Source organism: Silene latifolia, chromosome X (assembly GCF_048544455.1).
Source record: "Silene latifolia isolate original U9 population chromosome X, ASM4854445v1, whole genome shotgun sequence".
Classification (NCBI taxonomy): Eukaryota; Viridiplantae; Streptophyta; class Magnoliopsida; order Caryophyllales; family Caryophyllaceae; genus Silene; species Silene latifolia.
Window position 1 is genome coordinate 58,655,185 of NC_133537.1, and position 24,279 is coordinate 58,679,463.

Genomic DNA, 24,279 nt, shown 5'->3' on the forward strand with positions numbered 1-24,279 from the left:
TGCTTAATTTAATATGTTCACATAATTTATTTGCTTGCTTGTTGTGATCTCAACTTATGCACATGTTATGTTTGATGAAATGCGAGCCTATGAATCCTTGCATTTTTTTACCCATCACTTACCTTTTCAATGAGACTTGTAAGACATAAACCAACTCGAGTCTCATTAGACCATGCATATAGTTGAGTAGGGAGGATTAAGTCGACTTGTAGGTGTTGTACAATCTAATCGATTCGGCTCCGGGACCCAAACCTTCCTAGGATTGTAAGATATAAACCAACTTGATCCTATCACAACAATAATTGCTTGCTTATAATTTGAGAATATGTTTGTATGATCAATTCCCATGAATCCCCTATGAACCCATGACACCCAAGTGCTTTTAATCAATTGTTTACATCTCATTTTAGTCATCTTGCTTGTTTACTTTAATTGTTATTTAGTTTAGTGATCTTCTTATCTCAACCCAAATTGTGACACCCCTAGACACCACTACTCGCAATCGAAAATCCTACATCAATATCCGTCCCTTGGGATCCGACCTTTACTTGCCTCTTTACTAGTAGTATAGTTGTTTGTGAAGTTATAAATATTATTTTGGTCTAGGTGCTCCTAATGACAAGTAACCGAAATCTAAGCTCAAAGCGGACTCGACCAACTTCATTATGAACATATTATATCTATCTTTATGATTATCATTTACATTCCGTTGTTCATTATTATTCAAGTATGATGTATGCTCAATATGTTTAATTAAGTGCTTGTTTACTTGTATTTTGACATATTGTGGCTAGGAGAACCCTGAGTTGCTCCCCACTGACTGTGGCTTTCATATTTATATGATTGATTGTAACACCCCACGGTAATTAAAGAGGTCCCGTGATAAGCTTAAATGACTAGTGCTTAAAGGGATTGGAATTACTACTCATATCAACAAAATGCACTTTCTTTTATGGTCATCCATGCGAAAGAACTCCAAAGTTAAGCGTGCTTAGCTGAGAGTAGTCTTAGGATGGGTGACCTCCTGGGAAGGTTTCCGGGATGCGCATGAGTGAGGACAAAATGCGCTATAAAGGACCCGTGTTGATCTGTGGGCCATGTACACAGCCTGGCGAGCTACCGTGAGTGACCGCTCCCAACCCAGGGTTTGGGCCGGGGTGTTACATTGACAGGTTCGTGATGCAGCTTAAGTGGGGGAGACCGTGTGAGCTAGCGAGTTCCTACCCTAGACTTTAGTTTATTATCTATTAGACTCATCCTTTTTATCTGTGCGTATTCGTGGGATATCTTTTCCCCAACTCGTTGTTTTGTTTGTAAAACCTAAATTTACACCTATCGTACCTTCTTTTATTTATGGTAAGTGGATCCCGCGTTCTTAGACTTAAAAAGTTTTTTAAAACCCGTATTTTCCGCCGTTCTTTTTAATAACGTTACGTGGTTATAACACGGGGGTTTGAAGTTGGTATCAGAGCGTACGTTGCTCCCGATGCACACACGTGTACCCTACCTTAAATTTTGAACTTGACCTTGAATAATGAATGAGAGATGGGTAGAATTAAGGACATATAATTGGTTGTCTTCTTGTGTATGCTCTTTGGTAAGTACTAACATATTTGGGTTTTGTTGTCTTGAGAAGATGGTGCGACCGACTAATGTGGAGAATACTATCATGCAAGCACTTTCCCAAATTCTTCAAAATCAACAAAATGTTAAAGCTCCAGGCAATCCCAATCCCGGACCTCATGATGGAAACCGTAAAGGCAATTGTGCTTGGATCGCAAGCCAATTGGCAAGGAACAAGGCAAGAACCTATGAAGGTGAGGTAGATCCCATTGAACTTTCGGAATGGTTCCGAGATATGGAGAAGAACTTTTCCCTATTTGATGTTCAAGAACAATATAAAGTGAAGCTTACCTCTTATTTCTTGGTGAAGGAAGCCGATCATTGGTGGACAATGAACGGACCATCCGTTATCCAAGATCCTACTTTCGATTGGAGTCTTTTTAAGATACTTGTGGAGACCCGATTTTACCCCAAGGAACTCAAACAACAAAACCTCAAAGAATTCATTGACTTCAAGCAAGGAGGACTATCCGTGCAAGCTTATACCGATAATTTTAATGACCTAGCTCATTATGCTTCAAGATTTGTGAGGGATGAAGATGAACGAGTTTACTTCTACAAAAGCAAATTGAGCCCGAAATTGCAAAGCATGGTGAGGAGAGACTCCACATCCTTTGTGTCAGTGTATGATGATGCTCTTTGGGGGGAGAGTTCCTTAAAGGCCATTGAATATGATGCTAAATCCCGTTCTTCCACTACTTCTTATCGTCCCAACTTTCATTGTAAGAGACCATTTGTGCCTTCTACTCAAATTTATTCCAACAAGCAGAGGTTTATGCCGAGAGTCCAAGGGCAAAGAGTACAAGACCATAGAGGACAAGAGCCAAGAGTGCAAGAGCCGAGAGGAAAAGTCCTTACATTTACTAATAGGCTTGAGAAAGACCGTAAGTGCTTCCATTGTAGACAAGCTCTACACCCCGGAGTTGGATGCTACAATAGGCCATTCATTTGTTTTCATTGCAAGAAGCCCGGACATCGTGCCATTGAATGCCCCGAGAAGAAGAATGCTACTACTCCAAATGCCAAGCCAAGAGGAACCATCTTTGTTATGAGTCGAGCCGAAGCCGCCGCTCATCCCGATATCATTACGGGTATGTTCTCAATTCTTGATCAACCTTGTCTCATTCTTTTCGATATCGGCATATCTTTATCTTTTATATCTTCTAAGTTTTCGGAAAAGCTAGCCTTTGATCCTATACCTAGTGAGGATACCCCTATATCCTTACCATCCGGAGAGATCTTCTCATGTTCCTACTCTTTCTCCGAGATTCCTATCTTAATTTCGGGAACTATTTTCCCCGCTAACCTACTTCGTTTTCCCCTTGAGGAATTCGATGTAATTTTGGGTATGGATTGGTTGTCTAAGTACGATGCAAGATTCGAGTGTAGAGATCAAAAGATTCGCCTCAAGAGCCCTCTAGGCACCCGTATGTCCTATAAAGGAGTTCGTTCCCAAGAAGGTGTGAAGTTGATTTCCGCTTTGCGGTTGATCAGTATGCAGAGGAAAGGTTACCAAGTCTTATTATATGTGGTGACTTCTACCTCTTCTTCTTTGTCAAAGCTTGAAGAAGTGCCCGTGGTTTATGAATTTGCCAATGTCTTTCCCGAAGAGTTGCTCGAAATACCTCTCGAGCATGATGTAGAGTTCTCTATCGACCTTGTGCCCGGAACCGGACCGATCGCTAAAGCTCCCTACCGTATGGCACCAACCAAGCTAAAGGAGTTGAGGAAACAACTTGATGAGATGATTGAGAAAGGATTTATTTGACCTAGTGCTTCACCTTGGGGTGCTCCCGTTCTCTTTATGAAGAAGAAAGATGGATCCATGAGACTTTGTATCGACTATCGTGAGCTTAACCGTGTCACCATCAAGAACAAGTATCCTCTACCAAGGATTGAATATTTGTTTGATCAACTCAAAGGTATTTATACTTTTTCCAGATTGATTTGAGATCCAATTATCATCAAATTCCCTTTCGTGAGATCGATATCCCTAAGACGGCCTTTAGCATGAGATATGGACATTTCGAGTTTAAGGTGATGCCCTTTGGTTTAACCAATGCTCCCGCTATCTTCATGGACCAAATGAACCGAACCTTTAGTGAGGTTTTGGACAAATGTGTCGTGGTCTTCATTGATGACATTCTCAGCTTTTCTAAGTTCGAAGAGGAGCATGCCGATCATCTTCGTATCGTTTTGGAGGTGCTTCGTCGTCAAAAGTGGTTTGCCAAATTCTCCAAGTGTGAATTTTGGTTGTCTGAGGTGTCTTTCCTTGGTCATGTGATATCCAAGGAAGGTGTTATGGTAGATCCTTCGAAGATAGAAGTCGTGGTTGAGTGTAGGAGTCAAACCAATGTTGGTGAGATCCGTAGTTTCTTGGGTTTGGCGGGTTATTACCGTCGCTTTGTGAAGGATTTTTCCAAGCTTGCTTGGCCGATGACTGAACTTTTGAAGAAGGAGAACAAGTTTGTGTGGACCGAAGATTGTGAAAGTGCATTCCAAGAGTTGAAGAGAAGACTGACTACCACCCTCATGTTGACCTTACTCGAGGATGAAGTCGAATTTGACGTTTTTTGTGATGATTCTAGTATGGGTTTAGGTAGTGTTCTTATGCAAAATAGGAGAGTTGTTGCCTATGCTTCACGTCAGTTGAGAGTTCATGAGGTGAACTATCCCACTCATGATTTGGAATTAGCCGTTGTTGTTCATGCCTTAAAGATGTGGAGACATTACCTCATTGGAGTTCAATGCCGCATCTACACCGATCATAAGAGTTTGAGGTATATTTTCACCCAGAAAGAATTGAGTATGAGACAACGACGTTGGTTAGAGTTGGTGAATGATTACGATGTAGAGTTGTTGTATCATGAAGGAAAGGCAAATGTGGTTGCCGATGCCCTTAGTAGGAAGTCTACTCATACCTTGAGTGCCATTCGTGTGTTTCCCGATGACCTTTGTGTCGAGTTTCGTAAGTTGAGTTTTGACACGGCTGTCGCAACCCTATCAAAAATAAAACCGACTGGTCTCTATCAAATGTAGTAGAGGCAGTTGGGTACCGAATTCACAAGGAGATGGGAAAATGTATGCTAAACTAAGTGCGTCTGACTAACTGTTTCTTGGGGGTTTGATTTTTTATTCTAAACTACGAAGGTTTAAAGGAAAGAGAAAGATCCAAGAGATTTAAAGAAAGACTTTAACAATATTAAATAAAGAGAAACAGCTAAGACAGTCTGTTCACCATGGTTTTCTAGGAGTCTATTCTAGGTTCATAACTCAACACGAATTCTGTTAGCAGGGTAATGAAAAGGTCCTCTCGGTCCGCTATTCGCCCTAAAACATTACTAACTTAGCTTTCACCCTCATTAGAATGCCCTAATGTTCATTGCAAGTCTTACCCCTTCCAATCTCTCGATCTAGGTCAAGGTGTACTGATTCAATTAGTTAAATGCGTCGAATCAAGCAACTAATCGCTATTAAATGCAATGAGTAACAACAAAGACCTAATTTGCATCAAGCCTTAATCACCTATTCATAATTTCCCTAATTAACATGACTACCCTATGTCCTAGCATAGAAGATTAGCTATGCATAATTATTGAGTAATCAACATCAATACATAAAACAATAGAATTAAACATAGTGATAAATCGCTAGACAAAACAAAGAGGAAGAACCAAAAGAGAAAAGAGATTAAAAGAACAAGAATGATAAATGCAATAGTAATCAATTGAATTAAAGATTCGAAAATACCGATACAAGAGAGTTCCAAGCAATGGAGAGTTTTTAGGTTTCAAGATTAAAGTTCTAATAGAAGAGATGAGAGAGAGAAGAAGAAGAAGAAGTCCTACCGTCCTGCCGTCCTTCCCTCCTTTCTTATTTATTCCCCAAATACAAAAAAAAAGAATATCTGAAAGTCAACTATAAGATTGCGTAATTAATTAAGCCTCTTGATCGAGTAGAATTAAATTCCTCGATCGAGGACAATAAGCAACAAACCACTCAATCGAGTAACACAAGTACTCGATCGAGGAACTCAACAAGCACCCATCGCGATCGAGTAAGGAGAGGACTCGATCGAGGTCTTTTAGCATCCAAGGGTACTCGATCGACTGGTTTAGACAACCAGTCTGGTCGATCGAGAGCAATAGCACCCTATCAGCGTAGGTGCACTCAAAACATCTTCCGAAACCACTTCACCCATCCTTAGAAAACAATATCCGGGCTCCGATTCTTATTTCTCTGAAATGTATGCTTACGAGGCCAGTTTAGGCTCGATTATGCCCCTTCTGGCTCATTCTTGCAATTAACACAAAACAAAACAAAGTAGACTATTCGGGGGACATTTGTAACTAGATGCCACATAAATAACATAGAAATGCGTGTAATATAGGGTGAAAACCTTATATAATACACACACTTCAAACCTCCCCAAACCAAACCTTTGCTTGTCCCGAAGCAAACTATAAATGCAACTAAGGACAACTAGTGGAACGGGACCAACTTACACCTACAAATCGTCCACCCAAACCAATTTAATGCAACAAATAACAAAGTAGCAAAGGGTCAAGTGAAAACGAGTTAAATCAATGTTTTAAACTACTAAACCATCGACCTTGCAAGATTCATATATATTGGACTCGCACGGGTCGCTCATCACACAGATTAAACACAAGGTGAGTATAATTGTATGAGATAAGAAGAAATAAAGACGCTCACCTAACTCGACCTATAAGAACATGCATGCGACTAACATGAAACCGACTTCCATCGACCGTACATATGCATTCCAACCAATCAAGACCGAAACACACGCCGAGGACTTACATATGATGTGAGGTTTGGTAATTGGGTAAGAAGGGGCAAAATAAATTTGGTTAAGTAGAGGTAAAGCCAAGCTAGCACAACCATAACCAAATACAAAACTCATTCTGCTTCACTAACCAATATTCATAATGTACAATCGTGCCATTGTGGCGAAACATCACTCACACCAACAAAAGACTCCCCATGAGAAATAATTATAAGTATGGGAGTCATAATCTGTAACATTTCAAATGATTTTTTTCTTTTTGCTTCTTTCGATTTTTTCTCTTTTCTACATTTCTTTTCCATTTCATTTTTTTTTTCCATGTTTTCCAATTCATACTACCAACTTCAAATTTTTCAAAGCGAGCCAAATTGACATGGATAACTGCATACCCGCAAAAACCACTGAACTAGCTTGATAAGGCAGGCTAAATTTGGATGTAGTTAGGGGGTCAAAAGGCAAATTTGGCTAATGTAAATTTAATGGGTAGTAATGAAAGAAGGGTTGTAAGTTACCTCTCCACGTGTGTCACCACCGCAAACCGAATGCATACACGTACTAAGAAAAGAGCGTCATGCACGTGGAAATTGATTTTACATGTCATATAGAGAGTACTACTCACATCCTATATGAAACTGGTCATCAATGACCAGTTTATCAAGCTCTAAATCTTATAATGTATAAGTAGCTTGCCAATATTAGAGTCAAAACTATTCGTTCAGATAAGTTAAAATCAAAAACTCGTAGATTATGCACATTACCATGCCAACAAAAATGTTAAGAATGTGCAAGGCAAGGGTAAAAGACTCAAAGTAGCATAAACGTTCCATCGTTCCGACTCAATCTAGATGCAAAAGTAAACGTGGAATTTTGAATTTTTCGAAGTTTTTAATTTTTGTAGAATTTTTGTAATTTTGAAATTAAAATAAACAATGCATGCGAAAATAAACGTGCAAACTAAAATGCAATAAAAACATTATGCAGACACAGATATGGATGCATACCCTCTCCAAACCAAACCGTACAATGCCCTCATTGTACCAAAAAGAGGGAAGGGAAATGCAAACTGAAGATATAAGAAGAAGAAGTCTCGGAAAACTTACAAGACGATCGTGAAGTAGGGACCTCCCCAAACCAGCCAGCAACATGGGAGGTCGCAAATAGCCCCTTAACATCGCAGCACGCGAGTCAAAGCAAAAGGGCTCGATCGAAAGGGGGAAGTGTCCGATCGAGCAAGGTGGGACATCAGAGGTGCTCGATCGAGAGCAGTATGTATTCGATCGAGGGGTGGAAAATGATGGGTACTGGATCGAGTAAAAGAATCACTCGATCGAGTGAAATAGATAGCAAAAGCACTCAATCGAAAGCCAACAGAGCTCGATCGAGTAGTCCACGTGAGGTTCCTGCCAAAAACACAACAGATAACCTACGGAACTAACAACACAAGTTCAAAGTTCAGTCTATAGTTCAGAAAACTAACAACTAAAGCACACAAAAGCAACTAAAAGTTTTAACAAAATTACAACATATTACATGCCGGGTTGCCTCCCGGATAGCGCAGGTTTAAGAGGTCTCGCACGACCTTTGTCTTCAATTATCTGGCTCATCTGGATTGTCGAAGTAGAAAACTTCAACCTTGCCATCAAAGTCATTTGCGCCATAGTAATGCTTCACATATTGGCCATTCACTTTAAATTTTTCGCCCTCAGAATTCTCTAATTCAACGGACCCAAATTTAGTGACAACAGTCACCGTATAAGGGCCAGTCCACCTGGACTTCAGCTTACCAAGGAATAAGCGCAGTCGGGCATTAAACAACAACACCTTCTGCCCGACATGGAATTCTCGAAGTATGATCCTTTTGTCGTGCCATGTTTTCGTTTTCTCTTTGTGAATGCGCGAGCTATCATAGGCGTTTAGCCTAAACTCTCCTAGTTCATCTAGCTGCAACAAACGATTCTCACCAAACAACTTAGGTTTAAAGTTCAGTTCACGAATGGCCCACCAAGCCTTACACTCTAGTTCAACAGGTAAATGACAAAACTTCCCATAAACCAACCGATACGGTGATACACCAATCGGTATTTTGAAGGCGGTCTGATATGCCCATAATATGTCATCCAATTTTAGACTCCAATCCTTCCGTAATTTAGAAATAACCTTAGCCAAAATCTCTTTCAGATCCCTATTAGAGACCTCAACTTGCCCACTAGTTTGGGGATGATACCCCAAACCGCGACGATGTTGGACACCGGCTTTAGATAGAATAGCTGTGAGTTTCTTTTCTTTAAAGTGCATTCCCTCATCACTAATGACGAACCTAGGGACACCAAATCGGGGAAAAATAATCTTTTTAAACATTTTAATCACGGTCTTAGCATCACAGTTAGGTGAAGCAATAGCTTCCACCCATTTAGACACATAGTCTACAGCTACTAATATATACCTGTTACCTTTACTAGACAGGAATGGTCTTTGTAAATCAATGCCCCAGACATCAAAAACCTCGACCTCTAGAATGCCGTTTTGTGGCATCTCATGTCTCTTAGAAATATTTCCCGAACGTTGGCAAGCATCACAAGCTGAAAAAAACACTTTAGCATCTGCAAATAAAGTAGGCCAGAAAAAACCAGATTGAAGTACCTTAGCCACGGTTCGCGACGGACCCTGGTGACCACCATCAGAGGACGAATGACAGCCTTCTAGGATTGCTTTGGTCTCCCACTGCAGAATACACCGTCTTTAGAGACCGTCTGCACACTCGTTAAATAAATAAGGATCATCCCAGAAGTATTGCTTGGCATTGTAAAGAAACCGCTTCCTCTGCTGATAAGACAGGTCGGGTGGCAGCTCGCCACTGACAACATAATTAGCCAAATATGAATACCATGGGTCATGGTTAGTATTAGTAAAAACGGTAAATAAAGAGTTATCAGGAAAGAATCATCAATAGGTAAAGGGTCCTCTTCATCCTGCTACGGTAACCGCGACAGGTGATCAGCTACTACATTCTCTGCGCCCGTCTTATCTTTAATTTTCAGATCAAACTCCTGGAGAAGGATTATCCATCTCAGCAGTCGTGGCTTAGCTTTCTTTTTAGCAAGAAGGGGTCTCAGCACTGCATGGTCAGTAAAAACAGTAACTTCTGGCCCTATCAAATAAGAGCAAAATTTCTCTAGCGCATAGACCACAGCTAACAGCTCCTTCTCTGTAGTGGTGTACTTCCCTTGAGCCTCATCTAGAGTTCGGCTCCCATAATAGATTACACTCAAAGCTTTGTCTTTCCGCTGGCCTAACACCGCTCCTAGTGCATAATCACTAGCATCACACATAATCTCAAAGGGCAACTCCCAGTTAGGAGGCTGGATAATCGGTGTTGAAATCAAGGCCTGCTTCAAACTGTTAAAAGCAGAAAGACACTCATCAGCAAAAACAAAGGGGGCATCCTTAAGCAACATCTGTGTAAGTGATTTAGCAATTTTTGAAAAATCTTTAATGAACCAATGATAAAAGCCAGCATGACCAAGGAAACTCCTCACTCCTTTAACATTAACCTGAAGAGGCAATTGCTGAATCACTTGCACCTTTGCTTTATCCACCTCGATGCCCCTATCAGAAACTAAGTTCCCTAAGACAAATCCCTCGTTGACCATAAAGTGTCACTTCTCCCAGTTAAGCACTAGATTAACCTTAATGCAGCACTGCAACACTTTATCAAGGTTAGACATACAATTATCAAAATCACTCCCATAGACGCTGAAATTATCCATAAAGACCTCCATAATAGACTCTATATACTCAGAAAAGATCCCCATCATGCACCTTTGAAAGGTGGCAGGGGCATTACACAGACCAAAAGGCATTCTACGATAAGCAAAAACACCTTGAGGACAAGTGAAAGTAGTCTTTTCCTGATCATCCGGATGAATAGGGATCTAAAAGAACCCTGAAGATCCATCTAAATAACAGAAAAACTTATGAGAGGCTAACCTTTGTACCATCTGATCAATGAAAGGAAGGGGAAAATGATCTTTCTTTGTGGCGGCATTTAACTGTCTGTAGTCTATGCACATCCCCCAGCCAGTTACGACTCTAGTAGGTATCAATTCATTTTTATCATTCTTAACCTCAGTAGTTCCCCCTTTCTTAGGAACCACCTAAATTGGACTCACCCATTTAGAATGACCAACAGAGTAGATAATACATGCATCAAGTAGCTTCATTCCCTCAGCCATCACAACATCCTGCATCTTCTGGTTTAGCCTGCGCTGACCCTGTCTGCAAGGTTTGTGATCTTCTTGTAACTCAATCTTGTGCATGAAAATATCAGGACTGATGCCATTAATGTCATCCAATGAATAACCTATTGCTTTCCTCTTTTTCTTAAGAACAGCTAACAACTCGGTCAGCCGCTTATCATCCAATTTAGCACTAACAATGACTGGATACTACTCTGTATCATCTAAGAATGCATATTTAAGATGAGAAGGAAGAAGCTTACGCTCGGGTACCTTTACCTCCATAGCGCAGAGAGTGTTTACGAATTGTTCTACTCTCTCTCCTTCGGCGTCGGTGAGTTCACGCTCATCTATCGCAGCTTCAAACAGATCCAACACAGCGTCATTGTTTTCTGGGTTATCTGCACACTTATCTAGCAACATCAAAGCTTCCAGTGGATCCTTAATCAAAGAATCCGTCCAGAACTCATAGACAGACTCATCAACAATATCAACTGAGTAACAAGTATCCTCTATCATTGGTCTAGTAAGTGTACCAGGCAAACTAAAAGTTATAGCATCATCCCCCACTACAAGAGTCAAACGCCCTTGTTTGACATCAATAATAGCCCTAGTTGTACATAAGAATGGTATTCCTAGTATAATTGGGGTCCGGGTATCCTCAGCTATGTCTAAGACAATGAAATCAACTGGTATAAAGAACTTGCCTACTTTGACAAGCACGTCCTCTAAGATACCTAAAGGTCGCCTAACCGATCTATCAACCATCTAGAGGGTTATATTAGTCATTTTAAGATGACCCATATTATGTTTCTTGCAGACAGAGTAGGGCATGACGCTGACACTGGCTCCTAAATCACAGAGAGCCTTATCTATCACTTTATTTCCTATGGTATAGGTAATAGAGAAACCTACCTGGGTCTTTCATTTTAGGTGGAGCCTTATTGAGAATTAAGTTACTAGACTCTTGCATAAATGCAACAGTCTCAAACTCACTCAGCTCTCTCTTACGTGTCAAAATATCTTTCATAAATTTTGCATAAGAAGGTACATGGGTAATTAGTTCGGTAAAAGGAACGGTCACCTGAAGATTCTTGACCACATCCACGAATTTACCGTACTGTCGCTTGACCATAGCATCCTTCAGATGTCCCGGATAAGGAATTCTGGTAGCAATAAGTGGGTCTACGACTTTCTCTTTACCTTTGTCTAAACGTGGCATCTCCGCAGCAGGGGAAGATGACACAGCAGCGTGTTTAACTTGAAAACATCGTCTCTACTAGTATAAGTGCTCGATCGAGCACTTTCTTCACTCGATCGAGAACATTTCCCTTATGAATGTCTCGATCGAGGAACAATACCCTCTCGATTGAGGTCTTCTGTTTCGGCATCTCTCGATCGAGCATTATATCCACTCGATCGAGAACTTCTTTCGTGGGAATTGCTCGATCGAGGAACAGTAACATCTCGATCGAGGTCATCATTTATGGCTTTTCTCGAACGAGTATTATTAACACTCGATCGAGGATTTCAAATGACGGAACCACTCGATCGAGTATCCAACTCACTCGTTCAAGGATTTCGACGAGGATCATCAGCGTCATCGTCAATTTGCTCTTCAAAAGCAGTTTCCGAACTTTCATTAATAGATACATCAGCATTTTCCGGCATTTTTGGTCCATCATATGCAAGACCACTGTGGAGATTAATTTCATTAATCAGGTCGCAAGGAGGTTGATACCGTCGTTTTAGTATCAAAAATAAATACCTAAGTACTACTAACAGAAGTCAGCGGTAAGTAGGGTCGATCTCCACTGGGAGGCGGTCACTATCTACTTGTTACTCCAGTATGTCTAATGTCACTAAACTGGGGGTTTTGTTTATTTGTTATCTAAACTGACTAACTAAAGCAGAGAAAAGAATAAAAGGGATTAACAATAAAGAGAGAGAACTAGGATTGTCGGGTACCAATGAATATAAGATAATTGCGGCTAAGGTCATAGATCGGTCACTTGTATCGGTCTAAGGGGCAACCAATATCTCCTTCCGGTCTTAATTCACCCTAAAACACTATTAGCTTAGCTTCCGCCTTTACTAAAGCATCATAATGTTCACTGTTGGTCTTACCCACTCAGATCTTCTGATCCAGGTCAGCGTGTACCACGGTTAATTATCTAATTGTGTCGACTCAAGTAGACAAGAACAGTTAGTTGGAGTGATTAACAGCAAAGACAAGATTTTAGCAACAGATCTGCAAACCTAATTTGCAACTAACATCAACTAATTGAATCTCCTAAATCCTAGCAGGAGAATTAGCTAAACATAATAAAGGGTGAAGAAAAAGAGAAAGATAAAGCAATAGAAAGCATAGTGTAGAGATGAAAAGGAAGAGAAATAATACTAGAGTAAAAGGGAAGGAGGAATTAGAAAACTTTAGATCCCAGAATCAGAGAAAAGCAGCGTTCAACAGTATCTAGTTTTCAAAAGAGAGAAAAGAAGAGAGAAAAGAGAGAGAGAGAGGAGAGAGTCTAAACCTAATGACGTCTTTCCTAGTTATATGAAAGATAATTATTAAACCTAAAACACGAAATTAATGCTAAAAAGCCCGCGTCCAACAACTAAATACTCGATCGAGGACTTTCATATCACTCGATCGAACAAATCCAAGCTAAAACCTCTCGATCGAGGACTTTAGCTACTCGATCGAACACTTATCAAAAAGGCACCATTCGATCGAGTAGAAAATGGACTCGATCGAACAAGATAGTACTCGATCGAGTACTTTCCAACGCACAATTCCTGCTTCGCGCACTGAACTTTAAACGGCCGCCATTGCTTCGTTACTTGAACAAACAGAGTGTTTCCGCTTGAGTTGGAAAGATAAGAGGATAAGCTTTCATCTCCAATTGGAATCACTTGAAAATAAGTTGTGTAACTTGAGATATGGCTCTTCAAAATAGGCACTAGTAATTTGAAGCTCTTCCTTTGCTCACCTAGCTATCTTACTTCTTTGCGCATCTGAAGATAGTAGTCTCCAAGCTCTGACTCAACTCATCTCCTAAATGCATGCATAGGTACATGTATTAAGCTTGATTTCACTTCTCTTCGGTTTATTCCTGCAAATAATACAAGAGAAACCAAAGTAGACTATTCGGGGGGCATTTGTAGCTAAACACTACTAAATATGGATAGAAGTGCGTGCAAATACGGTACAAAAAGTCTATATAAAATGCACGCATCAAACTTCCCCAAACCAACCCTTTGCTTGTCCCCAAGCAAACTATATGCAACTAACTAATGGAACGGAGTAAAGCTCAGAACTAGCAACAAATCGTCCACCTAAACCAATTTAATGCAGCAAACTAACACTTATAGCAAAAACTGTCAAACGCAAACGGGTTGTAAGATGTTTATAATAAAGCTGAACCGTCAACCTTGCAAGACCTTTAATGATGGACTCTTACGGGTCACTCTTTTCTCATGAAGCAAAGGGTAAGCATATGAATTGTAAGAGAAGAAGAAAAATAGTCGCTCACCTAAACTACGACCCACATAAACATGCATGCAACTAATATGATAGACAATTCTAGCTACCGTACACACATTCCAACCAATCAAGGTCCCGTCACAGCCGAGGGCTTACAAAAATATGGGAAAGTGAGATAATGGGTAAGAAGGGACAAAACATTTTTGGAATTATGAGGCTAATAGTCAAGCTAGAAACCTAATCAAAACAAAACTAAACAATATCCAATTGGTTAATCATCTCAAAATAAGCACAAGTGCCCCTTATTTGGCACACAAACACACCAAACGAACCAAACATACTCCTTATAAGATATAAATAAAGCATAGGAGAAACTGTTTGAATTTTTTTTCATTCTTTTTCTTTCTTTCTTTATTTTTCCACGGTTTTTTTTCTTTTCTGTTCTCTTTTTCTTTTTCAACTCATCCTCCTTCTTTCTTTCTCTTTTACCAACTCCAAAACAAATCAATACGAACCAAGCTCGGATCAATAAAATATATACCGCAAAAATATACACTAAAATAGCTTGACAAGGCAGGCTAAATTTGGATGTAGTTAAGGGTCAAAAGGCAAATTTGGCTAATGTGGAGTTAAATGGGTAAAAATGAAAGAAAAGTGAATGTAAGCACCTCCCTGCATGTGACACCAACCACTAACCCGAATGTATGTAGGCAAAAAGCAATTGAATTTCATATACGTGCAAATTAATGAACATGTTATGCAAAGAGTAACTACTCACAATCCTACATGAAACTGGTCATAAATGACACCAGTTTATACGGCTCTAAAACTTAGAATATATGAGTAGGTTGCCAAAATTTCAGGTCAAGTCTATTTTTTTCAGCTAAATTTTAACATTAACTCGTAGATATGCAAAAAGACAAAGCTAAAGATATTAATTTATGCAAGGGTTAAGCAAAAGGACAAATTATAGTGCAATTTCATCATTGAAATCTACCGTTCCGACTCAACCTATATGAAAAAGTGAACGTGAATATTTTTTGAATTTTTTGAATTTATATTTTATGGGATTTTTGAATTTTTATAAAAATAAACAACAATGCATACAAAAATTAAACGAGATAACAGAAATGCAATAAAAACAACATGCAGACAGAGATATGGATGCATAACCTCCCCAAACCAAACCGTACAATGCCCTCATTGTGCTAAAAAATAGGGAAAGGAAATGCAAACTGAAAAGAAGAGAGAGACTGTGGAAAACTCACAAGAACACGCGAAGTAGGGACCTCCCCAAACCGGCCAGCATCATGGGAGGTCGCTAATAGCTGCATAACAGCATCACTGGAAGCGAATCAAACAAGCCTACTCGATGGTACTCGATCGAGAGGAGTTAGTACTCGATCGAGTACATTAAGCTGCAAAAGTGTTCGATCGGGGAAGAGGGGTGTTCACGGTTTATGGTTTGAAAACCATTTATTACACACACAACATAAACTGAAATGTAAATCAACTAAAAATTTAAACTCCGGGTTGCCTCCCGGACAGCGCTACTTTCAGACAGGTCCCAGCTCGACCTTCTTTTCTTCATCCAGTTGCACTAGTAGAGCCCAGTCAAAATAGCTCAAAGGACGCAGTAACCGATCAAATAACTGCACATGCGCTACACAGAACTGTAAGTAGCACCATAATATAATAATAACATAGGAAATTGAAATGTACATCTCATATGACAGCTCCCAAAATTATCCACAAAATAATTCTGCCCTCCAGCTACGGGCGGAATAGAAAAGCTCAAATTAACCGTCGGTGGAAAATAAGAGAGCTCAGAAGCATTTAAAAACAATTTAAGGTACCGGCTTAGCTTAACGAATCTCCGAGGACAAATATGGTGAGAAATCATTAATTATTTGTCCAACTGGGAGGGGTGGAGTATTGAAAAACAAATCATAAGTCATATGAGGTAATTTACTATTAGTCATAGCAATAATCATGAAGTTATCTTCAATTACCTCTAGTCGTTCGCTCCCAACGTCGGAATCATTGATAAAGCAATGTATTACCTCTACCGTGCTAGGAACATTCCAGGACTCACCTACCTTCTCATTTCCCTCCTTGGTGGATTCTGTCCCATATATAGCAGCCTCTAGAGCAGCTAACTCGGCTTTCCAAATGGGGGATTCACCATAACCATTGTCTTCATTTGTATCGTCATCCGAAATCGGCGAGAATGACGAATCAACACTGTTCATGGTTAGAGCACTCGATCGAGCAAGAATAATGCTCTATCGAGGAGTTTCTTCATAAAATTCACTAGATCGAATAAGGTAGGGTATTCGATCGAGGTCCTCTCCCTCAGCAGTACTCGATCGAACAGTGTGGGGTGTTCGATCGAGGTCTTCCTCATACAAACCGTTCGATCGAGTGGTAAGTTCTGCTCGATCGAATTCCTCCTCATAGAAATCACTCGATCGAACAAGGTAGGGTGTTTGATCGAGTGTTTGATGTTGAACCGTAGTGAGGTGCTTGAGAAATTCTTTGTTTTCAATAGCTTCTTCAATTTCCGAGTCATACAAATCTTCATCATCAATAGGTAGCTCAGGTCCTTCATAGGAAGGACCGCTCTCGGTACAAATAACAAGTACCTCCTCTGAATGCCTATAGTCCATCTCGGTAGCTAATTGAGCTATTTGAGAATGAAATAGCTTGACACAAGCTTCCCTAGCTTTATCAGATTCTTGCACTAGAAGTGCAAGTGCCTTCAACAAGGACTTCAATTCAGCAACCTCTTCATTCTCTTTAACGGGAGGAAGGGTTTGTTGTTGCGGGGGCCAGATAAATGGAGATTTTTGTTAGCCTCATTGCTGAAGCGGATGTTGTGGCACATATGCAAAGGAATGAGTGGCTTGCCTATGCTGCCTAAACGCATAGACTTCGTCGTTCCCCACTAGGCAGATAATAGCATTGTGCCCCGCAGCACCACATCTCTCACAATAGACCACATGTCGTGCCATAGGATAGAACATAGGTGGAAGATCAAAGGTACTCAAGCCTTCCCTTTGATGATCTTTGACCTAGAACTGTCTAGGTAGGACATGTAGGGCCTATCAAAACAACACTAGAGAAAAAGATGAGAACTACCTCAAGGAATAACTCCCTTGAGGCTAAAGACAGACAAAAGTAAACAAGTAAATAAAATAGTTGCCTCCCCGGCAACGACGCCAAAATTTGATACCGTCGTTTTAGTATCAAAAATAAATACCTAAGTACTACTAACAGAAGTCAGTGGTAAGTAGGGTCGATCTCCACAGGGAGACGGTCACTATCTACTTGTTATTCCAGTCTGTCTAATGTCACTAAACTGGGGGTTTTGTTGATTTGTATCTAAACTGACTAACTAAAGCAGAGAAAAGAATAAAAGGGATTAACAATAAAGAAAAAGAACTAGGATTATCGGGTACCAATGAATGTCAGATAATTGCAGCTAAGGTCACAGATCGGTCACTTGTATCGGTCTAAGGGGAAACGAATATCTCCTTCCGGTCTCAATTCACCCTAAAACACTATTAGCTTAGCTTCCGCCCTCACTAAAGCATCCTAATGTTCACTGCGGGTCTTACCCATTCCAATCTTCAGATCCAGGTCAGTGTGTACGAGGGTAAATTATCTAATTGTGTCTACTCAAGTAGACAAGAACAGTTAATTGCAGTGATTAACAACAAAGACAAGATTTTAGCAACAAATATGTAAACCTAATTAGCAACTAACATCAACTCATTGAATCCCCTAAATCCTAGCATGAGAATTAGCTAAACATAATAAAGGGTGAAGAAAAAAAGAAAGATAAAGCAATAGAAAGCATAGTGTAGAGATGAAAAGGAAGAGAAATAATACTAGAGTAAAAGGGAAGAAGGAATTACAAAAGTTTAGATCCCAGAATGAGAGAAAAGCAGCGTTCAACAGTATCCAGTTTCAAAAGAGAGAAAACAAGAGAGAAAAGAGAGACAGAGAGAGAGAGGAGAGAGTCTAAACCTAATGACGTCTTTCCTATTTATAAGAAAGACCATTATTAAACCTAAAACACGAAATTAATGCTAAAAAGCCTGCGTCCAACAGCTAAATACTCGATCGAGGACTTTCATATCACTCGATCAAAGAAATCCAAGCTAAAACCTCTCGATCAAGGACTTTAGGTACTCGATCGAACACTTATAAAAAAGGCACCATTCGATCGAGTAGAAAAGGACTCGATCGAACAAGATAGTACTCGAGCGAGTACTTTCCAGCGCACAATTCCTGCTTCGCGCACTGAACTTCAAATGGCCGCCATTTATTCGTTACTTGAGAAAACAGAGTGTTTCCGGTGGCGTTGGAAAGCTAAGAGGACAAGATTTCATCTCCAATTGGAATCTCGTGAAAATATATTGTGTAAAGCGAGATATGGCTCTTCAAAATAGGCATTAGTAATTTGAAGCTTTGCCTTTGCTCGCCTAGCTATCTTACTTCTTTGCGCATCTCAAGATTGTAGTCTCCAAGCTCCGACTCAACTCATCTCCTAAATGCATGCATAGGGACATGTATTAAGCTTGATTTTGCTTCTCTTCGGTTCATTCCTGCCAATAATACAAGAGAAGCTAAAGTAGACAATTCGAGGGACATTTGTAGCTAAACACTACTAAATATGCATACAAATGCGTGAAAATACGATACAAAAAGTCTATATAAAATGCCTGCATCAGAGGTGATCTATTCACTTGATTTGTTTGCTCGAATGCAAGTTGTGCGACTTGGTCTTTCAACTTCTCTATAGAATTCTCAGCTTTGTCCGAATTTCTCTCGAGTTGAAGTGCTAAAGATAGCACCAAGGACTTCAACTCCGCAATCTATGTTGTATTTGTAGAAGATGAATCACCTTGTTGTGGCATCAAATTAGGAGGACTGGAGGTACTTGGTGACAGGGCAGTCGTATACCTATCAAAAATAACTAACTAATCTAACTATATAGCTAGGGAATTCAGGTCGATCTCCTCAGGGAGGCAAGATATCTGTAAAGAGTCCGTCTATTTGGTCACAAAATTGGGGGTTTATGATTAATTTTCTAAACTAAAAGGTGTAAAAGAAAGAGAAACAAGGAAAGAGCAGTGAAGGCAGAAAATAGAGATAAGCTAGCAATAAAGAAGGGACATGTTAGGATTTCGGTTCACTACGGTAGTCTAGTGACTCAATTGCAAATAGTCTAGATAAATTACTGTGAGACAGATATGGAAAGGTCCTTCCGGTCCACTTTCTATCCTAAATTTCCACTAACTTAACTTTTGTCCTCGTCAGGGTAGTCTATTGTTCATAGCAGGTCTATTTAGTCCAATCTTCCGATCCAGGATTAAATTTAACCAGATTAAAAGATGACTCAGAAGCGTGCACTCAACTAAGTCGGTAAATACAGTTATATTGCTATGGGGACAGAATCTCACAATTAACTCATCTAACCTATTCACTACATCGTCACATTTCTACCGTAGATCCCCTAATCCCAACATGAAATAAATTAGCTACTCATATTATCAATATTGTCAAAACTAATAATAATGAATGAACCAATAATAAACATATTGAAATGATAATTAAATCGCATAAAAGAAATTAGGGCAGAAATTAAGATAACTAAACAAGAGAGTCAAAGCAAACGAATAATAGATTAAGAATAAAAGAGAGTAAGATATTTCAATCGCGAGAATTCTGGCGTAAAGAACACAAGATCCAAGCTAAATAACCCGAAAGTAAAAGTTACAGTGAAAGGAGAAAAAAAGCATTCAAGAGTAGTGTCAAAATAATAGATGATGATGATCTCTAATGACCTAATTATCGAGCGTTTAAATAGAATTAAGCTAAGTCCACAAGCTAATTATAAGTTCACGGACTAATTAAAGCTCATTAAAGACTAAACCACTCGATCGAGCAGAAATAGAGCTCGATCGAGTAACACCCAATTCTAACATGTTCGATCGAGTAAAACAAACCACTCGATCGACCAACACAGCTACAAAAACCACTCGATCGACCAATAAAAGGGCTCGATCGAGTGTTCTTCCTCTGAACAGCTCCAAACTTGTAGCCGACTGCCTCGTAGACCGTTCCTTCACGCATCCGAAGGCAAGATCTCGCTCTGAAAAATCCCGTCTCCTCAAAATGCATGCAAAGTGGGACGAAAATGGTACGATTCCACTACTTTCTCGTTCATCCCTACAAAAGGAACAAAACGAACCAAAGTAGCCAATTCGGGGCATAATCCAATATAAACAGTACAAAAGTACATGGAAATACATGCTAAAATAGGCTAAAAAGACTATACAAAATGCACGTATCAAATCTCCCCAAACCGAACCTTTACTCGTCCTCGAGTAAACTAAAATGCAACTAATGGAACGAAAATGAAAACTCAGAGCTAGCTATAACTTGTCTACTTGAACCAGTTTAATGCAACAAAAATTAACAGTTACAGCTATGCAATCAATACGCAAACGAGTTATAAGTCGTTCAGAAATATAGCCAACCTATCGACCTTGCAAGACCAACAAAATCGGACTCTCACGTGGTCACTCTTCTCTCATAAAGCAAAGGGTGAATAGTATATGTGAAAGAGAGAAAGAGAAACAGTCACTCACCTAACTGCAACCTACATAGCATGCATGCAACAAAAATGAAAGACAATTCAAGTACTAATGCACACACTCCAACCAAAAATGTCCGTCACAGCCGAGGGCTTACAAACGATATGGGAATAGCGAGGTTCAGGTGAGAAAAGGCAAAACAAGTTATGGAAATGTGGAGGTAAAAGCGCCAAGCTAGTTCCTAAACAGGACCATGTAAGACCGTCCGAATCTGAACTGACTGAAAAATAAAGTACAAGTGCCCTTCATTTGGCACAGAGGTCACTAATCACATACACCATCTCCTCAAAAATATGGAATAAGAATGGAGGAGTTAGACGGTCACAAACTTACGTGAATCATTCATTTTAAATTTTTTTCTTTTTTTTTTCTTCACGTTTTTCCTTTCTTTTTTTTCTTTTCAATTTTTTGTTTTTCTTTTCTCCTTCCTTTATTTACACCAACTCCAATCAAAATGATACGGGCCGAACTGCAGACGGAAAATCATACCACAAAAGACATACTAAACTAGCTCGACTAGGCAGGCTTAGTTTGGGATGTAGCTAATGGCTCAAAAAGGCAAGTTTTGGTTTAAGTGGAGCTAAATGGGTGAAAAATATAAGAAAAGGGGAAAATTTTCAAGCACCTCCCTGCATGTGACACTGACCACAAACCCGAATGTGTGCATTTGACAATAAATCGAATGTCATAAAAGTGCAAAAAGGATGAACATGCTATGCAAGGAGTACTACTCTCAATTCCTAATGAACTAGACATGAATGTCACCAGTTATGAGCTCTAAAACTCAGAAATTGTAAGTAGGTTGCCGATTTATCAGGTCAAGCCTAAACAGTCAGCTATATTTGAACAAAAACTCATAGACTATGCATATGACAAAGCTAATAACTGTCAATGAAAGTGCAAGGCTCAAGTAAAATGACAAGTTAAAGTGCAATATCATCACAGAAATCAACCGTTCCGACTCAACCTATATGCAAAAATAAACGTGAATATTTTTTAGATTTTTGAAATTTTCTAAATTTTTTGGTTTTTTGAATTTTTAATGAAATCAATAAATACAAAATGCAAGCTGAAAAATAGAAACATGAATGCAAAACAAATGCAAATGCAGACTCAAAAGGATGCAATACCCTCCCCAAACCAAAACGGACAACGCTCTCGTTGTCCTCCAGCATACACCAGCAGGTATATACAGGGGAACGGGAATATACAACCAATAAAGAATGAAAAACAATAAAATAAAAAAGGAGACAAAAGAAATAAAAGAGCGAGAATAGACATACAAAACACAAACTTCCCCAAACCAGCCTGAAAACTGGGGAAGTGAGTAGACCAGCAGCTACTCGTCAGCCTCCTCTGTCACGTCATCCACCGTCACAGTGTAGTCCGGGTCCACCTCTTGCTCTCTCCTCCTCCTCTGCTCAGCTCGAGCTCTCTCCGCTGCCGCCGCCGGGTCCTCGTCGTCCTCCTCCTCCTCAGTAGCAGGCTCCGGGTACCCCTCCGTTGGGTACCGGTAAATGGAAGGGTGTGGCCAACCCTCTGGGATCAGATGGTGTCGCCTCATGTGATACTCGTATAGAGGGAACACATTCAAAGCTAAGTCTCGCTCCATACGAGCCTGTCTCTCTGCAATCTCGATCAACAAACCGTCACGACGCCCTTGGTCCATGACCGAGGATGCCTCAAAGGGTGGAGGAGGTACAAAATTTGCCGGTAGGACCTGCTGCGTCTGTGTCTGGTCAGCAGGCGCGGGAGTAGGAGTAGAAGTAGGCATCGGGGTAGGTGTGGCCATGGAAGTCTAGCCACCCGTGGAAGGTGCGGATCCCTCTCCGGTCTCAAGTCTACGCTGCTTCTTAGAAGCGGGTAAGGTAGTAGGTGGTCGGATCGGTAAGTGGTACTCGGGTAAAGGTGGTAGTCGGGCGCCCCGTGCAATAGTGGGCAGAGGGGCTAAATAAGGAAGAGTGGTGCAAGGTAGGTCTACGGACAAGGAACCGTCTATCTTCCAAGTCCGGTAATCAGAAGTGAGCCAGGTCTGAGAGTGCATAGACGCTAGGCTCAGGTACCTATCTCCCTTTATGTACGGTAGGTCACGAGGCAAGTCACGGAGGAGAGAGCGGGCAAGAATGGTGGCTATGCCACCGCAGACGATAGTGCCCGTGATCTTCTCTCCCTGAGCCTGGAAGTACTGGGCGGTTAAGTATGCGATGTTGAGGGTAAAGGGACCCTCGCAGTCGATGTTCAGGTAACCGCCTAAAGTGGAGAGCTCGTTGTTGTTGATGTTGTTTGGCTCCTTTCGGCCAAAAATAGTACTCTCCATCAGTCTAAGGAAGTAACGGGTAGAGGAAAGGTGGACCTGAGCGAGCTTCCGCTCGGGAAAGGTGGTCAGGGCCAAGGTCCGCCAAAGCTGACGGAGGACCTTCCTAGGAGCAACAGTGGCACTCGTAAAGGAAAGTCCAAGTCGAGTACCAAACTCCTCCAATGTCATCGAAAAAGTCCGGTTGAACAACCGGAAGGACACAAAAAGATTAGTGGGGGCATCATCGTGTGCCCCGGAGGAGAAGGTGAAGGAGCTGAAGAACTCGAGAATCAGCTCCCGAAAGGTATGGCCACTCATAGTGATGAGTCCGGCCATCCCCGTGCCCCGTAAAAGCTCACAAACCGGCTCATAGAAGCCGAGCCTCTCAAGTGACGTACGGCAAAGAAAACGTGTAGGGAGAAACTCGCAGTCAACTAAGTTATAAAATACAGTACGATGTACACCATTAACAAAAATTACCTGCGGGTACTCAGGGTGGGAGTCAAGAGTGTCGTCCACTCGAATCGTGATCGTGCCATCAGAGACGCTAGGAGCAGGTGTAGCACAAACACGACCGCGACCCCGACCTCTAGAACCTGAAGTAGAAGACCGTCCAATGACGGTACGAGGTACTAGAGCCGCTCTGAAAGCAGCTGCAGATGAGTACGCAGCAGAGGTGCTCACCTGACCTGAGGTAGAAAGTGAAGTTGCGGCAGTGGATGCAGCAGAGACCGCCACTGAGGAAGAAAGGCTAGCAGCAGTGCTAGCAGCTGTGGCTGAAACGGGGCTAGTTGTAACATTCCGTTTTATGTCTATGAGTGTCTTGGTGTTGGATTTGATAGTTGATGATATTATGGAGCTAGCAGCATTAGAGGATGGTAGTTGGTTATGCATGGAGTTGGTGTCGTGAGAGATATATATGTGGAAGTAAACATAGTTGGTGGTGTGGGTGTTAAGAGTTCATGTTCTATGTTCGGTCGAGTTCTTGAGTCCTTAGCTAAGTTGTTGTGTCTTGGTCGAGTCAGTATGGTTGTTTTTATGTATGGGTTGAACTTCGGGGACGAAGTTCTTTTTAAGGAGGGAAGACTGTAATACTCCGTATTTATAAGTCTTTGGGTACTCTATCGAGTAGGCCTTACTCTGTCGAGTAAGGGTGAGTT

The 24,279-nt window shown here is 40.7% G+C and overlaps 1 protein-coding gene across 1 annotated transcript; it reads left to right on the top strand.

Annotated features, from left to right (window-relative positions):
* Window positions 1-1,636: 1,636 nt before the first annotated feature.
* LOC141617422 (uncharacterized) lies at window positions 1,637-4,807 on the top strand. Its single transcript, XM_074434623.1, has 3 exons — window positions 1,637-2,507; window positions 4,223-4,403; window positions 4,774-4,807. The coding sequence occupies exons 1-3, from the start codon at window positions 1,637-1,639 to the stop codon at window positions 4,805-4,807; spliced, it is 1,086 nt and encodes a 361-aa protein (XP_074290724.1).
* The last annotated feature ends 19,472 nt before the right edge of the window (window positions 4,808-24,279 follow it).

Bases quoted from the DNA above. Each gene is read 5' to 3' on its own strand.
- LOC141617422 (XM_074434623.1), top strand. From the start codon at position 1,637: ATGGTGCGACCGACTAATGTGGAGAATACTATCATGCAAGCACTTTCC. The intron at 2,508-4,222 runs GTAAGTGCTTCC...GTATGGGTTTAG, and splicing joins TAATAGGCTTGAGAAAGACC to GTAGTGTTCTTATGCAAAAT. The intron at 4,404-4,773 runs GTATATTTTCAC...TAAACTACGAAG, and splicing joins ACCGATCATAAGAGTTTGAG to GTTTAAAGGAAAGAGAAAGA.